Here is a 20,148-nt window from a genome sequence, read left to right as displayed (position 1 = left end):
AGTGGGGGGAGGAATAGTGCCCCATCGTTGGTGTCAGTGGGGGGAGGAATAGTGCCCCATTGTTGGTATTAGTGACACAAATGATGGGGCACTATTCCTCCCACTGACACCAATGATACTTACTTTGCTGACCCCTGCTCCAGCCTGGGCTCGCTCTCTCACTTACCTGTCAGCTGTCTTCCTTCTCTGGCCGCTCTCCTCTTCACTCGCTCCGGCAGCTCCCTCGATCTTCTTTGATGTACGCGCGCTGCCGCTCGGCTCCTCCTCCAAGCTCCACCTCCTCGCCGGTGATTGGCCGCCTGTGTGCCTCTCCTGAGCTACAGTTCCGGTGGCCAATCAGCGGCGAGGAGGCGGAGCTGCTGAGCGATCCCGGAGGTGTGGCCAGGTGACAGGAGCAGCGTATCATCCCGCCCACACATCGCCTGAGACGGAGGAGCGGTGTCTCGGTTCCTAAGACCATCGGAAATATGTGTTTTCCGATGGTCTTAGGCGACCCCTGGGAAATGGTCGTTCGACCCCCAAAGGGGTCGCGACCCCCAGGTTGAGAACCGCTGCTCTATTTATATCCAGTGAAACTGAAGTGATGAAATCCTTGTAGCTTCCGATTTCTTAGACTATAGAGCTGATTGGCACCGATCCAGTCTCCAATCAGCTCTATGATCAGCTGGCAGAAGCTCCAGCTGCATTCTCAGTTTCCCCGATGGCACGGGACTGCCTGAGAAAGTGGGGGGGGGGTATATTCTCCCGCTGTTTGTAAAAGCAATCCTGCAGCTAATTAGCCACTAGTTTGCTTTCACATGATGTACGTCACTGGTCCTTGTTGGGTGTATATGCTATGTTCTTTTTTTTTTTTTTTATGCATCCTGTGGGATGAATGAAGAAAAGAGAAGAAATCTCTGCCAGAAAAAGTGTGTGGTATGCCCACCATAAGAATATACCGCCCTGCATCCACCACTTCTAATGATTGGCACACATGAAATGTTCTTTTTTTATCATTCAACTCATGGGCAGAATTAAAAAAAAGAACATAACAGATTCCTCTATTCACATCGTTCGAAGTGGATGTACAAATCTCTGCCAACATTTTTTTTGTATACAGGTGAAACTCAAAAAATTAGAATATCGTGCAAAAGTTCATTTATTTCAGTAATGCAACTTAAAAGGTGAAACTAATATATGAGACTCATTACATGCAAAGCAAGATAGGTCAAGCCGTGATTTGTCATAATTGTGATGATTATGGCTTACAGCTTATGAAAACCCCAAATCCACAATCTCAGAAAATTAGAATATTGTGAAAAGGTGCAATATTCTAGGCTCAAAGTGTCCCACTCTAATCAGCTAATTAAGCCATAACACCAGCAAAGGGTTCCTGAGCCTTTAAATGGTCTCTCAGTCTGGTTCAGTAGGAATCACAATCATGGGAAAGACTGCTGACCTGACAGTTGTGCAGAAAACCATCATTGACACCCTCCATAAGGAGGGAAAGCCTCAAAAGGTAATTTGCAAAAGAAGTTGGATGTTCCCAAAGTGCTGTATCAAAGCACATTAATAGAAAGTTATGTGAAAGGGAAAAGTGTGGAAGAAAAAGGTGCACAAGCAGCAGGGATGACCACAGCCTGGAGAGGATTGTCAGGAAACGGCCATTCAAAAGTGTTGGGGACTTTCACAAGGAGTGGACTGAGGCTGGAGTCAGTGCATCAAGAGCCACCACACACAGACGGATCCTGGACATGGGCTTCAAATGTTGTATTCCTCTTGTCAAGCCGCTTCTGAACAACAAACAATGTCAGAAGCGTCTTACCTGGGCTAAAGAAAAACAGACCTGGTCTGTTGCTCAGTGGTCCAAAGTCCTCTTTTCTGATGAGAGCAACTTTTGCATCTCATTTGGAAACCAAGGACCCAGAGTATGGAGGAAGAATGGAGAGGCACACACTGCAAGAAGCTTGAAGTCCAGTGTGAAGTTTCCACAGTCTGTGTTGATTTGGGGAGCCATGTCATCTGCTGGTGTTGGTCCACTGTGCTTCATTAAGTCCAGGGTCAACGCAGCCGTCTACCAGGAGATTTTGGAGCACTTCATGCTTCCTTCCGCAGACAAGCTTTATGGGGATGCTGACTTCATTTTCCAGCAGGACTTGGCACCTGCCCACACTGCCAAAAGCACCAAAACCTGGTTCAATGACTGTGGGATTACTGTGCTTGATTGGCCAGCAAACTCGCCTGACCTGAACCCCATAAAAAATCTATGGGGCATTGCCAAGAGAAAGATGAGAGACATGAGACCGAACAATGCAGAAGAGCTGAAGGCTGCTATTGAAGCATCCTGGTCTTCCATAACACCTCAGCAGTGCAACAGGCTGATAGCTTCCATGCCACGCCGCATTGAGGCAGTAATTGCTGCAAAAGGGGCCCAAACCAAGTACTGAGTACATATGCATGCTTATACTTTTCATAGGTCCAATATTGTTCTATGTACAGTCCTTGTTTTATTGATTGCATGTAATATTCTAATTTTCTGAGATTGTGGGTTTGGGGTTTTCATGAGCTGTAAACCATAATCATCACAATTATGACAAATCATGACTTGAACTATCTTGCTTTGCATGTAATGAGTCTATCTCTTATATTAGTTTCACCTTTTAAGTTGCATTACTGAAATAAATGAACTTTTGCACTATATTCTAATTTTTTGAGTTTCACCTCTATGTGATGCGGAAGCATAGGGGCCATCCACCCACTGGCCACCCCAGGTCCCCATGCTTGGGCATATATGTTCTTTTTTAACTGTGGATGAAAAATCTCTTCCAACAGCGCTGCACACACCTACTTATGTATATTCTGAGAGCAAGACCCTGTTTCTGTCAGAATAAACAGATCGGTGTTGCAGCTGAAAGGCATTCCTGCACAAGAAAACAGCAATGGTTAACAATAAAACAGTAACAGTAAAACCGTAACAGTAAAACATTAACTTGACAACAATAAAACAACTATTTTTGTTTTTTGATTTAATTTTTTTTTTACTTTTTAATTTTTATGTTTTTTTTTTTACTTTTTTATTTTATTTTTTTTTACTTTTTTAAACTTCCACATGTTAGGGTCTCTCAAAATGCGATGCCAGTTTCCTGACTATCTAACTTCTTTTGAGACCCTGTGTAAATGTGTAACCTGTGCACTGCTGTATCCTATACTAACAGTTCAGTAGTGTATGGTAGTGACGGTCCTTGAGGCAGAGACCAGGTTGGCCAAGACAGGAAGGAAAGTGGGTGTCATGCCTAATTCTGTGTCTGCTACAGACACAACATCTTTTTTTGGGTGTCCTTTGGGTTGGGGTACCAGGAATTGCACCAGGAAAGTGCCTCTCATGCAGCCGGCTAACTGCATCTGGGCTGGGGGTTTGGGCCATAGCACCTTCTGGATACAAAGGGGCCATGATGATCTCTTCTTGGAATTTTAGGAAGGATTCACTGTGTCCAGTTGCTTTGTAAAGCACAAAAGCATTATATAGAGCCAATTGAAATAAATAAACAGACACTTTTTTGTACCAGCGTCTGGCTTTATAGTAAACTAAGTACGACTTCGCCATCAGGTTGTTGAAGTCGACCCCTCCCATGTTAAAGTTACAGTCGTGGACACAGAAGGGCTTCTCAACAACACTAGCTGCCATGGAAATTTGGATGGTCATGTCTGTGTGAATGGAAGACAGGACAAAAACATACTGTTTGTCCTTTCATTTCACTGTGAGCAATTCATCATTTCTCAAGCAGGCATTTTCCCTCTTTCTCAGATGGGTATATACAAGCTGATGAGGGAAGCCCTGATGATTAGGGTGCACAGTGCCACATTTCAAGATTGTACACATTTCAAAGAGTGGCACCGCTAGAATAAAAATTGTCCACATACAGTATAAGTGGTACCCTATATGGAAAAAAGATGACACCAAGTCCCAAACTATCTTGCCACTGCTCCCCATGTAGTCTGGACATCCGGGGGGCTCCGCTTGACTATCTTTTCTCGCGTAAATCCAAAACTTATATGTATAGCCTGGTCTTATACATCTTGACCCCATATGTGGCAAGCTTGCTGGGGAGAAATTGATTGAATGCAAGACGGCCAGAAAAACTAATGAGGGACTCCTCAACACAGATGTTTTGCTTGGGAGTTTAGACATATGCAAATTTTTGGTTAAGGTGATTTACGAGGGTCCGAATTTTGTGTAGCCTGTCATATTCAGGGTCACCCTGAGGATGACAGAGTGCATTGTTGTTGAAATGCATAAACTAAATATATTTTCATATCTATGCCTGGCCATGGCAGCAGAGAACAAGGGCATATGTTGAATCGGGTCTGTGGACCAATACAACCGCAATTCATTAATTTTTTTTAGTAATGGCCATGCTGAGGGTTAGGCCAAAAAAAACCCTTGAAATTCAGAAACCGTAATAGGTTTACATGCAAATGGTCTGGCTAGGTTTGAATGGCGGCGATAAATTGTTGTGCATAGAAACTGCTTTGATCCACAATCAATGCATACAGATTTTACAATAAAAACGGCACCAAAAAATCAAGGGGAGTAGTTAAATTTGCTGTTTCCACCCAAATCCCAGATTGGGCAGCGGATTGCGTATATATACAATGAAGAAAATAAGTATTTGATCCCCTGCTGATTTTGAATGTTTGCCCACTCACAAAGAAATGATCAGTCTAAAAAATAAATGGTAGGTGTATTGTAACACTGAGAGACAAAATAGACATGCATTCCTTTTGAATTTTATGTTGCTAACAAATGATGCACTGATTTGCATGTTCATGAGGGAAAGAAGTATTTGATCCCCTATAATTCAGCAGGATTTCTGGCTACCAGGTGTCTTTCATACAGGTAACGAGCTGAGATTAGAAGTAGTCTTTTAAAGGGAGTTCTGCTAATCTCATTTTGTTACCTGTATAAAAGACACCTGTCCACAGGAGCAATCAAACAATCAGATTCCAAACTCTCCACCATGGCAAAGACCAAAGAGCTGTCCAAAGATGTCAGGGACAAGATTGTAGACCTACACAAGGCTGGACTGGGCTACCAAACTATTGCCAAGCAGCTTGGTGAGAAAGTGACCAAAATCGAGCTCTTTGGCATCAACTTAACTCGCCCTGTTTGGTGGAGGAGGAATGCTGCCTATGACCCCAAGAACACCATCCCAACTGTCAAACATGGTGGTGGAAACATTCTGCTTTGGGGGTGTTTTTCTGCTAAGGGGACAGGACAACAGCACCGCATCAAAGGGACGATGGACGGGGCAATGTACCGTCAAATCTTGGTTGAGAACCATCTTCCCTCAGCCAGGGCATTGAAAATGGGTCATGGATGGGTGTTCCAGCATGACAATGACCCAAAACACACGGCCAAGGCAACAAATGAGTGGCTCAAGAAGAAGCACATTAAGGTCCTGGAGTGGCCTAGCCAGACCTTAATCTGATTGAAAATCTGTTGTGGGAGCTGAAAGTTCGAGTTGCCAAATGTCAGCCACCAAACCTTAATGATTTGGAGAGGATCTGCCAAGAGGAGTGGGCCAAAATCCCTCCTGAGATGTGTGGAAACCTGGTGGCCAACTACAGGAAACATCTGACCTCTGTCATTGCCAACAAGGGATTTGCCACCAAGTACTAAGTCATGTTTTGTGAAGGGGATCAAATACTTATTTCCATGAACATGCAAATCAGTGCATAATTGGTTAGACGTGCATTTCTTTTGAAAGTTTTGTTGCTTTTCTGTCTATTGTGTTACAATACACCTACCATTAGAATTTTAGACTGATCTATTCTTTGTGAGTGTGCAAACATTCAAAATCAGCAGGGGATCAAATACTTATTTACTTCACTGTGTATATATGTGTGTGTATGTGTGTGTGTGATTTTGCACAGAGAGTCTGCCCTGCTATAGGGCGGACTTAAAGTGGTTAAAGAATATGTACACCCAACATTTTATATTCCTGATATGTGTCTGCTGTACGATGTACTTTATGAAAAGGTATTCTGTTCTCTTTTTATTGTTTCCTTTGTGTGAAATCTTTGGTGTTCCTGCCAGTCCCTCTCCTCCTTTCCTATTAAAACTGACCACACTAGGAATGAGAGCACAGCATGGACAGTTTTCTGCTGGGAAAAATCCAATGATCAGACTTCTGCTGATACACACCCTCTGCACAGTGGGACGATCAGGGTACTGCTGTTTCCCCTCCCTCAGCTCTTTATGCAGCTGAGAACAGAGAGTGTGTGATCACTTATAAAAAGCGGAAAAAGGTATTTAAATGTGATTGTGTATATATACATAAATGGTTTGCCTTTTATGTCTATTTTAAACTGTTGTTGTTGTTTTACAAGGTGAGTGTTTGTGTATACTTTTAAAGCTTTGGACTTGATCTATAGTTATTTCTTGAGTAATTACTTGTCCTCTATGCTCTGGCAGAACTTTACTTGAGTGATGATGAATTGAGAAAACTCCATGACTTTGAGGAGAAATGTGTGGAGACATATTTTCATGAGAAAAATGAAAGCTTGCATTCAAGTGACAGTGAAAGGATTCGTGCTACAACTGAAAGGTGAGGAAGACTTAAAAATGCTTCTACAGAATAGCTTTAATCAAAGCTACAAATGTAGCCTTTGGAAGGTAGTGATTATAGAAAAATGTATGGTATAACCCAGTGGCATAGCGTGGGGGGCAGCCGGGGGGTCGCCTGGGGTGTAGAAAGTAGTCACGTGCAATCCTGAGTCCCACACTGTGACCGACCATCGTCCTGTGTGTGATCATGGCTTCAGTTGCCCGGTGCTCGGTGCTCGGTTCTGCGCTGCTGCTGTTGCCCTCTCCGCCTTGGGCCAGGCCCAGACTCCCCACAGTGTATTCAGCCAGGACCCCATTGATGCCAGTTGCAGCTCTCCTGCAGCTCCCCACTCTGTCTGGCCCACATGTAGGAGGGGAGCTGGCTACGTCTAGCAGAGGGGGAAGTAGAAGGTGGCATACAGCTCATGCTGAACACCCCACCAGTCCAATCCAGCCAGGTGCTCAGGGAATATTGGGCAGTGTGCAGGAGATGTGATCGGGGCACTGCTTTCTCTTTTCCCTTTTTCTCTTTCTCTTTTTCTTTTCCCTTTTTCTCTTTCTCTTTTTTCTCTCTCTTTTTTTTCTTTCTTTCTTTCTTTCTTTCTTTCTTTTTCTCTGTTTTTCTTTTTTTTCTTTTTTTTCTCTGTTTTTTCTTTCTCTTTCTCTGTTTTTCTTTCTCTTTCTTTCTTTTTCTCTGTCTTTCTTTTCTTTCTTTTTCTCTGTTTTTCTTTCTCTCTCTCTCATTCTCTTTTTCTTTTCTTGTAGGGGGCGGAAATTTGCCCCCAGGCCTGACAAACAACGCTACACCACTGGTATAACCAATATACTGTACGTATAACATTGTACCACCAATTGATCTCTGGTTTCTCTAATCCCTTCAGAGCTCTCTGTCTGTCTGTTTAGCCAGCACCTGTCCATGGGCTGCATGTGTAAAACTAGAATAAAGTAGGAGCAACATAGAAATTTAATTTTTAAAAGCAAACAAAGAAAAAAGAAGACATAGAGGAAATAAAGGCCAAAACTGTGTTTTGAAAACAAATCATTGTGTATCCCTATTTTTATAGATTAGATTTATATTATATATATATATATATATATATATATATATATATATATATATATATATATATATATACACTGCTCAAAAAATTAAAGGAACATCTTTTTATCAGAGTATAGCATCAAGCCAATTAAACTCCTGGGATATTGATCTGCTCAGTTAAGTAGCAGAGAGGGTTGTTAATCAGTTTCAGCTGCTTTGGTGTTAATGAAATTAATAACAGGTGCACTAGATGGACAACAATGAGACAACCCCCAAAACAGGAATACAGTTGGAGGCCACTGACCTTTTTTCACTACTCATCTTTTCAAACTGTTTTTCACTAGTTTTTAGCATTTGACTAGGGTCAGTGTCACTACTGGTAGCATGAGGCGATACCTGGACCCTACAGAGGTTGCAGTTCAACTCCTCCAGGATGGCACATCAATATGTGTGCCATTGCAGAAGGTTTGCTGTTTCTCCCAGCACAGTCTTGAGCATGGAGGAGATTTCAGGAGACAGGCAGTTACTCTAGGAAAGCTGGACAGGGCCATAGAAGGTCCTTAACCCATTAGCAAGCCCAGGATTAGCACTGCCAGAGCCCTACAAAATGACCTCCAGCAGGCCACTGGTGTGAGTGTCTGACCAAACAATCAGAAACAGTCTTCATGTGGGTGACCTGGGGGCCCGACGTCCTCTAGTGGGCCCTGTGCACCATACAGCTTGATTGGCATTTGCCATTGAACACCAGAATTGGCAGGTCCTGCCACTGGCGCCCTGTGCTTTTCACAGATGAGAGCAGGTTCACCCTGAGCACAAGTGACAGGCATGAAAGGGTCTGGAGAAGCCGTGGAGGAAGTTATGCTGCCTGTAACATCGTTCATCATGACCGTTTTGGTGGTGGGTCAGTGATAGTCTTGGGAGGCATATCCATGGAGGGACGCACAGACCTCTACAGGCAAGACAATGGCACCCTGACTGCCATTAGGTATCGGGATGAAATCCTTGGACCCATTGTCAGACCCCACGCTGTTGCAGTGTGTTCTGGGTTCCTCCTGGTGCAAGACAATGCCCAGCCTCATGTGGCGAGAGTATGCAGGCAGTTCCTGGAGGATGAAGGAATTTATATCATTGAATGACCCCCATGCTTGCTTGACCTAAATCCAATAGAACACCTCTGAAATATAATGTTTCGATACATCCGACGCCACCAGGTTGCACCTCAGACTATCCAGGAACTCAGTAAAGCCCTGGTCCAGATCTGGGAAGAAATACCCCAGGACACATCCGTCCTCTCATCAGGAGCATGCCCCAAGCAAGCACATGGGGGTCATACAAACTACTGAGTACCATTTTGAGTTGCTGCAATGAAATTTCAGCAAAATGGACTAGCCTGCTGCATCATTTTTTCACTTTGATTTTCGTGGTGACTTTGAATTCATTCCTCTGTAGATTGATAATTTTCATTTCCATCAAACGATGGGGCATCCTTGCGTTCCTAACACATTACCTAGTCCATATCAATATAGATAACCAGCATGATATTTATCCCCATTGAGATCTGATGTGTTTTCAGTGTTCCTTTAATTTTTTTTTAGCAGTGTGTGTGTATGTGTATGTATTTGTGGGTATATATACACACTATATTGCCAAAAGTATTGGGACACCCCTCCAAATCATTGGATTCAAGTGTTCCAGTCACCTCCATGGCCACAGGTGTATAAAATCAAATATTCGTGAAAGAATGGGTCGCTCTTAGGAGCTCAGTGAATTCAAGTGTGGCACCGTGATAGGTTGCCACCTGTGCAATAAGTACATCCATAAAGTTTAAAAGGCTAAAAATCAAACCTATGTGGCTTATGGCCAAAGTTAAAAAAGCTATAGATAATAAGAAAAAAACTTTTATTAAATATAAAAATGAAGAAACGCTATCATTGTTTAAACATTACAAAGTATATAACAGAATATGCAAAAAACAAAGGCCGCAAAAAAATTGAAAACGAACGACAGATTACAAAGGATAGAAGGACCAACCCCAAAAAATTCTTCAAATATATTAATAGTAAAAAGGTCCGGTCCGAACATATAGGCCCTTTACAAAATAATCTAGAGTGGTTGACTGGGGACAAATAGAAGGCAAATTTATGAAATACCTTCTTCAACTCTGTGTATATAAAGGAGCATGGGGGAGCTCTTGTCCATAATGGGCATGGTATTGACACAGCCCCAGCTGATCCACATTGGCTTAATATTGGTATTATCCAAAAATATTTAGACAGAATAAAGGTAAATAAAGCACCTGGATTGGATGGCATACACCTACGGGTCCTTAAAGAACTGAGCTCTGTCATTTCAAAGCCATTGTTTCTAAATTTTAGGGACTCTTTAATGACTGGCATAGTACCACTGGATTGGCGTAAGGCCAATGCGGTGCCAATATTTAAAAAGGGGTCAAAATCTTTACCAAGTAATTATAGACCTGTCAGTTTAGCTTCTATAGTTGGGAAGATACTGGAGAGTTTAATAAAAGACCACATAGATGAGTTCTTGCTGGAAAAAAATATTTTAAGCAACAGACAGCATGGATTCATGAAAGACAGAAGTTGTCAAACAAATCTGATTTCTTTTTATGAGAAGGTGAGAAAAACCTTGGATAGAGGGGTGGCAGTGGACGTGATATACTTGAATTTTGCAAAAGCGTTTGAAACAGTTCCCCACACACTGCTAATGTGTAAGGTAAAGTCTACAGGCTTGGAAAAATCCATATGTAAATGGGTAGAAAACTGGCTAAAAGATCATATTCAGAGAGTAGTGCTTAATAATTCATACTCTGAATGGTCTAGGGTTGTCAGTGGTGTACCCCAAGGTTCAGTGTTGGACCCTTACTTTTTAATATATTTATAAACAATATAGGGTCTGGGATTAAAAATACCATTTCAGTCTTTGCAGATGACACCAAGCTGTGCAGTGAAATAACGTCCTTACATGATGTCTTCAACGTACAGGCTGACCTCAATGCACTGTGTAATTGGGAAACTATGCAACAAATAAGGTTTAATGTTGATAAATGTAAAGTTCTGCACTTGGTGGCTAAGAATATGCATGCATCATACATACTAGGGGGTACAACTGGGGGAATCAATGGTGGAGAAGGATCTGGGAGTTCTGGTAGATCACAAGCTTAATAATGGCATGCAATGCCAAGCTGCAGTTTCTAAAGTGAGCAAAATCCTCTCTTGTATTAAAAGGTATAGACTCCAGAGAGAGATATCATATTACCCCTGTACAAATCATTAGTAAGACCTCATCTGGAATATGCAGTTCAGTTTTGGGCACCAATTCACAAAAAGAACATTGGGGAACTGGAGAAAGTACAGAGAAGAGCAACCAAACTGATAAGAGGCATGGAGGAGCTCAGCTATAGGGAAAGATTAGAGGAACTGAATTTATTCTCTCTTGAGAAGAGGAGATTAAGGGGGAATATGGTCAACATGTATAAATACATCAGTGGTTCATATAGTGAACTCGGTGTAGAGCTATTCACCCTGAGGTCATCCCAAAGGACAAGGGGGCACTCTTTACGTCTGGAGGAAAAGAAATGTAATCTCCAAACATGGAAAGGTTTCTTCACAGTAAGAGCTGTGAAAATGTGGAATAGACACCCTCAAGAGTTGGTTCTGGCCAGCTCAGTGGATTGTTTTAAAAAAAAGGCCTGGATTCTTTCTTAGATACACAGAATATAACTGGATATTAACATTTATAGATAAAGTTGATCCATGGAATATCCAATTGCCTCTCGGGGGATCAGGAAGGAATTTTTTCCCTGCAGGAGCAAATTGGATGATGCTTTGCTGTTTTTTTTTTTGCTTTCCTCTGGATCAACTGTGGGTATAGGATTATAACTTTTTTAATGGTTGAACTGGATGGACTTTTGTCGTTTTTCAACCAGACTAACTATGTAAATTTCCTTGCTACTAAATATTCCACGGTCAACTGTTAGTAGTATTATAACAAAGTGGAAGCAACTGGGAATAACAACAACTCAGCCACGAAGTGGTAGGCCATGTAAAATGACAGAGAGGGGTCAACACATGCTGAAGTGCACAGAAGTCCCCAGCTGTCTGCAGAGTCAATAACAAAAGGGGTAACAGGCACATGGAATGAGCAGTCCACATAGTCTCTTGGATGAATGTGGTGTCAGAAAATGACGGGGGTATGCAGTCAAAAAACAACCGGCGAGCTGTGATAGAGTGAAGCAATGGCTCTGAAGTGAAACAAGAAGAGAAACACAGCGCCTCTAAGTGTAGACTGTAATGGATGCTTGAGAAAGGAGCGTGCCGGTCCTCAGATCCCGCGCATGCTTATGAAGTCACAAGCCATCGTTGCTGCTCCGGAGTTCACAGAGACTTGCCAGGCTTTCACATCAGGCTTTCCATCTACACCTCTCCAGCGCTCCCTGCTGTCCAGGCGGCAACCTTGCTCATTGTTTCCTGAACCCAGCTATGAGGAGCTGTCAACTTTTAACCCTTTATGAGCCTACTTACTACCATTCATATGTGAGTTGTTAAACTTATGTTTTACCATTAAAACGTCTTACAGTCTACACTTAGAGGCACTGTATTTCTCTTCTTTATCACAAGTGTAATAAAAGCGCCACACCCTTAATACTTTAAAGCAGCAATTCCACCTCAAAGAAACCAAATAAATTTCTTAGTGCTATAACTTAAATCAAGGAATGCGCTAAAACCACAAACTATTCCTAATTTAGTGTAGAAACATTAGTGCAAAAAGTATATATATCTATTATCAATTAATATAAAAAAATATCAAAATTATGTGCAAAACATAAGTAATTTAAATAATTAAATTTGTGAATATAAAAAAACAAAAATGTCCAATTCTGAATTTCTTCAAATGTCCAAACAAATCCTTTTCAAATTCAGGTGCTCTCAAAGAAATTGTGCCAAAATCCACCACCAAAAGTAAAGTTGGGTAACTCACCAGAGCTCCATGCTGATCAATCTCTAGATCAGCAAAAAACGCTTTTTGCTCTGGGAGCAGATGCAATGAATCAACTTCTCAGGTGTGATGATCAATAGCTACACATTCATCCATAAGGTAGGTATCCACCACTCAATATAATGGTTCCAGGAGCATTATATCACTCTCTCTTTTTATATCTCTCCACCGAGGTCATGTTTGGGAATGAAAGAGAAAAATCATGGTGCAGCCAGTTTTTTTTATAAAAGTATCCAACAATTTAATAAAGATTTACACTCACAAAAAGGGTGTCTTCACCGACACCAGTATAACAGCATAAAACAGCAAATGGTATAACAGTCTCCTGTTCCCCGTACACTCACTACAGCGCTCGTGACTTAATTTTCTCCACAAACGTCAGCATCCAGTAAGTAGGGCTTACTGGATGCTGACATTTGTGGAGAAAATTAAGTCACGAGCGCTGTAGTGAGTGTACGGGGAACAGGAGACTGTTATACCATTTGCTGTTTTATGCTGTTATACTGGTGTCGGTGAAGACACCCTTTTTGTGAGTGTAAATCTTTATTAAATTGTTGGATACTTTTATAAAAAAACTGGCTGCACCATGATTTTTCTCTTTCATTCCCAAACATGACCTCGGTGGAGAGATATAAAAAGAGAGAGTGATATAATGCTCCTGGAACCATTATATTGAGTGGTGGATACCTACCTTATGGATGAATGTGTAGCTATTGATCATCACACCTGAGAAGTTGATTCATTGCATCTGCTCCCAGAGCAAAAAGCGTTTTTTGCTGATCTAGAGATTGATCAGCATGGAGCTCTGGTGAGTTACCCAACTTTACTTTTGGTGGTGGATTTTGGCACAATTTCTTTGAGAGCACCTGAATTTGAAAAGGATTTGTTTGGACATTTGAAGAAATTCAGAATTGGACATTTTTGTTTTTTTATATTCACAAATTTAATTATTTAAATTACTTATGTTTTGCACATAATTTTGATATTTTTTGATATTAATTGATAATAGATATATATATCTTTTGCACTAATGTTTCTACACTAAATTAGGAATAGTTTGTGGTTTTAGCGCATTCCTTGATTTAAAAAAAAAAAAGTATTTCTCTTCTTGTCTGCAGAGTCAATAGTTAAAGACCTCCAAACTTCATGTGGCCTTCAGATTAGCACAACAACAGTGCATAGAGAGCTTCATGGAATAGGTTTCCATGGTCGAGTAACTGCATCCAAGCCTTACATCACCAAGTGCAATGCAAAGCATCAGATACAGTGGTATAAAACACGCTGCCACTGGACTCTAGAGCAGTGGAGACGTGTTCTCTGGAATGGTGAATCACTCTTCTCTGTCTGGCAATCTGATGGATGTGTCTGGGTTTGGCAGTTGCCAGGAGAACCGTACTTGCCGAACTGCATTGTGCCAAGTATAAAGTTTGGTGGAGGGGAGATTATGGAGTGGGTTGTTTTTCAGGGGTTGGGCTTGGCTCCTTGGTTCCAGTGAAGGGAACTCTTAAGGCATGAGCATACTAAGACATTTTGGAAAATTTCATGCTCCCAGCTTTCTGGGAACAGTTTGGGGATGACTGCGCATCAATGCACAAAGCAAGGTCCATAAAGACATGGATGAGTCCTGACCTCAACCCGAAATAACACCTTTGGGATAAATTAGAGCGGAGACTGCAAGCCAGGCCTTCTCATCCAACATCAGTGCCTGACCTCCCAAATGCACTTCTAGAAGAATGAACAAACATTCCCATAGACACACTCCTAAACCTTGTGGACAGAAGAGTTGAAGTTGTTATAGCTGCAAAGGGTGGGCCAACTCAATATTGAACCCTACGGACTAAGACTGGATTGCCATTAAATTTCATGTGCGTGTAAAAGCAGGTGTCCCAATACTTTGGGCAATATAGTGTGTGTGTGTGTGTGTGTGTGTATATATATATATATATATATATATATATATACAGTCATGGCCGAAATTGTTGGCACCCTTGATATTTCTCCAGGAAATCATGTATTTCTCACGAAACGTATTGCATTAACACATGTTTTGCTATACACATGTTTATTCCCTTTGTGTGTATTGGGACAAAACAAAAAAAGGGAGGAAAGAAAGCAAATTCGACATAATGTCACACAAACCTCCAAAAATGGGCTGGACAAAAGTATTGGCACCCTTTCACAACTGCGGATAAATAAGAATGTTACAAGCATGTGATGCTCCTGTAAACTCACCTGGGGCAAGTAACAGGTGTGGGCAATATAGAAATCACACCTGAAAGCAGATAAAAAGGAGAGACGTTCACTTAACCTTTGCATTGTGTGTCTGTCTGTGCCACACTAAGCATGGACAACAGAAAGAGGAGACGAGAACTGTCTGAGGACCTGAGAACCAAAATTGTGGCAAAATATCAACAATCTCAAGGTTACAAGTCCATCTCCAGAGAACTAGATTTGCCTTTGTCCACAGTGCGCAACATTATCAAGAAGTTTGCAACCCATGGCACTGTAGCTAATCTCCCTGGTCGTGGACGGATGAGGAAAATTGATGAAAGATTGCAACGCAGAATAGTCCGGATGGTGGATAAGCAGCCCCAAACATGTTCCAAAGACATTCAAGCTGTCCTGCAGGCTCAGGGAGCATCAGTGTCAGCGCGAACTATCCGTCGACATTTAAATGAAATGAAACGCTATGGCAGGAGACCCAGGAGGACCCCACTGCTGACACAGAGACATAAAAAAGCAAGACTACAGTTTGCCAAAATGTACTTGAGTAAGCCAAAAGCCTTCTGGGAAAACGTCTTGTGGACAGATGAGACCAAGATAGAGCTTTTCGGTAAAGCACATCATTCTACTGTTTACCGAAAACGGAATGAGGCCTACAAAGAACAAAACACAGTACCTACGGTAAAATATGGTGGAGGTTCAATGATGTTTTGGGGTTGTTTTGCTGCCTCTGGCACTGGGTGCCTTGACTGTGTGCAAGGCATCATGAAATCTGAGGATTACCAAAGGATTTTGGGTCGCACTGTAGGGCCCAGTGTCAGAAAGCTGGGTTTGCGTCCAAGATCCTGGGTCTTCCAGCAGGACAATGACCCCAAACATACGTCAAAAAGCACTCAGAAATGGATGGCAAAGAAGCGCTGGAGAGTTCTGAAGTGGCCAGCAATGAGCCCAGATCTAAATCCCATTGAACACCTGTGGAGAGATCTTAAAATTGCTGTTGGGAAAAGGTGTCCTTCCAATAAGAGAGACCTGGAGCTGTTTGCAAAGGAAGAGTGGTCCAAAATTCCGGGTGAGAGGTGTCAGAAGCTTATTGATGGTTATAGGAAGCGACTGATTTCAGTTATGTTTTCCAAAGGGTGTGCAACCAAATATTAAGTTAAGGGTGCCAATACTTTTGTCCAGCCCATTTTTGGGGTTTTGTGTGACATTATGTCATATTTGCTTTTCTGCCTCTGTTTTATATTTGTTCCAATACATACAAAGGGAATAAACATGTGTATAGCAAAACATGTGTTAATGCAATACCTTTTTTGTGTGAAATACTTGATTTTCAGGAAAAATATCAAGGGTGCCAACAATTTCGGCCATGACTGTATATATATATAGGTAATTGTCAAAACCCCTGTTTTTTGTTTCTTTTTTTTTTTCAGCTGCACTGCTAAATATCACAATATGCTTAGTTTAATTCTGTAAAACCTCCGTATCAAGTCTCTACCTAGAGACTGCCCACTCATATGCATTTCACCCATTAGGGCTTAGCTAGCTGTAACTGCGACTAAACCCTAATGGGTTAAAGGTATTAGAGTTGGCGGTCCTTAGGAGAAGACCTGTAATTGTGGTTTTGTGGTCTGTGGCCGATTGTGTTTTCTCAGGCAATCGCCTCTGTTCATAAGAGCAAGTATTCCTGCTGGAAGATTTAACCTCTATTGCTGTTCTGGTGACAACTCAAAAATTTTAATTTTTCTCTTACTTTCAGTCCCAATGACAGTGGTCCCCAGAACAAGGAGAGAGAGTGAATCTCCTTAGCATCCTAGAGGGAAAAGATAGGGAATGGAGTAGGTTGAAATGGAGAAGTTAGAGAAATGGTGGGAGGGGAGGCTAGGTGTAAGAAGTAGACAAGGGGAATCATAGGTAGAGGTTTAGAGAGAGAAGGGTTATATAGATGTTACAAAGAGAATGTATGGTGTCCCAATATTCAATGAAACATAAAATTGTGAAAGTTTTGAGCAACGTACCTCTAGACTACATGCTACTACTTCCTCTCCAGGGACTTCAGTTCTGCATATACGTGAGTCTAAGTGTGTTATAGGTAGGAAAGGCACCCCTTCAGTTCAAGAACCAAGCATACCTGTTATTCTGTTGCACCCTTAGTTTCTAGGGCCAATTGCCAATTTTTCTAATACCAGCACCAGGAGCTTTTCACAGGTGAGCTGCTAAATCAATAGATTTCAATATGTGTGTACAGCCCCCATTTTCTTGCTGATATAGTCTGCAATAACTAATAATAACAATAACACCAGCACAAAGATAGTAAATTATGTCTTTTTTTTCGTAGAACTGAAGAAATGTTCTTGCAACTGAAGGAGATGGGTGAAAAAGTTTTCTATATCAAGGACTCCTTGATTTCATTGGACAGTCAGTTGGGGCACCTACAGGACCTTTCTGCTTTAACAGTAGATACATTAAAAGTCATCTCAGCAGTGGACTCTCTACAAGTGGAAGAGGGCTTTATGAAAGACCAAAAGATTATCTCCTGTAAAAAGATACCACATAGCTGGAGTAATGCTACATATTCACAGCACACCAAAAAATATAATTATTATAGTATGCCACCTTCACTTCTAAGGACATTGGCAAAAAGTCAAATGCCTTCAGAGTGTCACTCTCCCACTGAGCAAACATTCCCACATTTTCATGACTGTAAGATGGAAGAACCTGAGACAGAGAGTGACACTGTAACTTCAGGAGTATCATCAGAAAGTAAGTCAGCACCTCGTTATGGAAATTTTCTTCTTGTTCCTTCTAGTCCAGTTGGGTCTCCGTGCTTTGATGAGCCTGTTTTGAGTATTTCAGGTATTGAACAGAGATGCCAACTTGAATCCGCTTCTAAAGATGAAAAAAACAGACATGATGCTTCCATTACAAATGTTATCCAGTATATGTATGAGCAGGAGGAGAAAGAGTTGGACAATAAGCAGCCAATACAAGAAGACTTAAAGCTTTCACTAATTAACATAAATGAGCCTCAGGAAGATTCAGCAAATGAAAACACTTCAGATGAGGGATCTGCAAATGTTGAAGTTAAACATTCTCCAGGTTGTACCAATGATGAACCTATGGGAGGCTTTGTGAATTGGGCATTTTCAGAAGAGGGAGAAATTGGAGTATTTAATGGTGGAAAGAGTCAGCAGCTTTGCATTCATCCCAATCACTTTAAAGACTGCCAGTGTGTAAAAAAATTTGACCATAAAGGTCTGTACATTGAAACGCAGGTGCCTTCCAGTGACTCTGATAAGGCTGTTGTAAATGTTGACAACCCAGTACAGAGCACATCATTCTGGACCAGCCCTCTACATCTGCGCTGGAATTTCCCAAAGTCGAGTTTCAAAAAGCACAAGGAGAAGAAAGATGGGAAGACAAGTATATTAAAAGGTGATTGGCATCAGTAATAGTAATTCTCTTGATGCAAATCTGCTAGGTCTACGGAGCAGCTTTGTTTCATTTATGTCTAGTATGATATAACAATACTATAATACTGTGGTAAGACTTGTCCTTTTTATGGAGACATTTCTGTAAAAAGAATTTAGAATTAATTTATATAATATGACCTTACATAGACCTGTCATGATAAAATGATAGGAGAGGCTTTAGCCATGTTTTTTTCCTGTGCGCAATGTCCTAAGGTTGTGATCCATATCTTTCAGCTTCTCTAATAAGTTAGTAACTGATGTAGAATAAGTATATAGGTCAGAAGATAAAACTTCAGTGGTTGCAACTCTGGTTTTAGTGACTCACTAAGTAGTGAAGCTGTAAGATGATCAAGACAACTCGGAAACATACAGTTTTTTATGACAAGTTCACAATGGCAGGTCTCTTTTATTATGATGGTGTCCTTTAATGTAGATTCTAACAATTTTCTAAAATGTGTCCACTATAAGTGTTTTGTGTAAAGGTCATGGTCTTTAGCCTGGCAAGTACCACTGCCTGGGTGTGCATGGTACAAATTCCTTTCTGTTACTTCATAAAAAACTACAAGAAAGTGACTAACAAATCTCTAATTTTTCCCTCCTAGATGTGTTATTTTTATATGTTGGTAGACTTAAGGTTTGTTCATTTTGGTCTTTTTGGAGGCTGCCATTGCTCAACTGTCAAAATTGCCAGTGCTATTTCTGGGGCAGGAATGTCTCTGTGCTTGATGGTGCAGACATGTTCTGCTCTGGAGCTAACACCACTTACAGAAATGTCAGCTTCCACTAATGGACTCCCCTTGCTGTGAAGAGTTGGCAGCTGTCTGACAAGTTCACCCTAATTGGTCAGTCCACTCAGAATTAATTTTTAAGTTTTTAGGAAATTCTTGAGAGCTACACCACCTTACAATTTAGTATATATCCTAGAAACTCCCATTGTAAGATCTCTGTGCTTGAGTTTCCAGTACTGTACTCTTGCTTCATCTATTGCTAGGATACATGCTCTTCTTTTCCTATACTTTATCCTTGAAAGAATAAAGAAAAAGGACTAGCCACACCCCAGTATCTAGGATAGGAAACAAGAGGAAATATCGTTCTTAAGGGCACAGATAGCAGGAAAAAAACAGGTAGCAAAAGGAAGAATTAGAACCTCTATTCATTTTTAATTCAGCTGTCTGTTTCTCTGTTGCAGTGATATGCCTTCACTTCCTGCCCCACTAAAAGGTGTCACCACCTCATAAATTGAGGGGAAATGCAGTTGCAACAAATCTCCATGCTTCCAAAGTTCAAATTCAAGCCCTATCTATGATGCCCAGTGATCTTTTTCCTTTTATTGCCTACCTTTTTTACAGAGTTTGCAAAACCTTCAGATTTTTACCAGCTTGGGCGGGCCAAAGAAAAACTTTGTAACACCTTCAGAAGATCATTCAAAGAAAAGACAAAGAAGACTCAACTTCAAGTTCCTGTAAGATATTTGGAGATATTATAATTGTTCTTTATTATGCTTGGCCTGAGGTGTTTTAGCATGAAATATGTGTCTTTTGTGCTTACATTGTACACCTGTACATTTTAAAAAAGGATATTTGTTTGTGATGTTTACTATTCTTTAATATGTTCATTCTGGAAAATATTAATCAATCATGTTCAGAGTTGTGGACATGTTCTCACTTATCTAGTTGCCTTGCACATATACATATAAATACATCTTCCCACTGAGTACTGCTAAAGCTTTTAGATGCATGTTCATGTGTCTCTGTGTGCAAACTGTTGTAAGAGACATAAAGTAAGACTGAGAGCCTCAGGTGGCTTTACAG

The 20,148-nt window shown here is 41.1% G+C and overlaps 1 protein-coding gene across 2 annotated transcripts in view; it reads left to right on the top strand.

Annotated features, from left to right (window-relative positions):
* The window catches only part of TRPM6 (transient receptor potential cation channel subfamily M member 6), a 178,839-nt gene that overhangs the window by 94,179 nt on the left and 64,512 nt on the right, over positions 1 to 20,148 (top strand). Inside the window, exons 21-23 of one of the 2 annotated variants that reach the window (XM_089691080.1) lie at positions 6,455 to 6,587; positions 17,203 to 18,287; positions 19,687 to 19,799. In XM_089691080.1, the coding sequence (XP_089547206.1) occupies positions 6,455 to 6,587; positions 17,203 to 18,287; positions 19,687 to 19,799 (1,331 nt within the window). Of the gene's footprint in view, positions 1 to 6,454; positions 6,588 to 17,202; positions 18,300 to 19,686; positions 19,800 to 20,148 lie in introns of both variants that reach the window. The other variant, XM_089691079.1, reaches the window with a different exon arrangement.

Source organism: Staurois parvus, unplaced genomic scaffold (assembly GCF_062004578.1).
Source record: "Staurois parvus isolate SC_StPar_1 unplaced genomic scaffold, SC_StPar_1.0 ptg000549l, whole genome shotgun sequence".
In the NCBI taxonomy this organism is placed as follows: Eukaryota; Metazoa; Chordata; class Amphibia; order Anura; family Ranidae; genus Staurois; species Staurois parvus.
The sequence above is the reverse complement of the archived record's forward strand: the minus strand, read 5'-3'. Positions and strand labels throughout refer to the sequence as shown.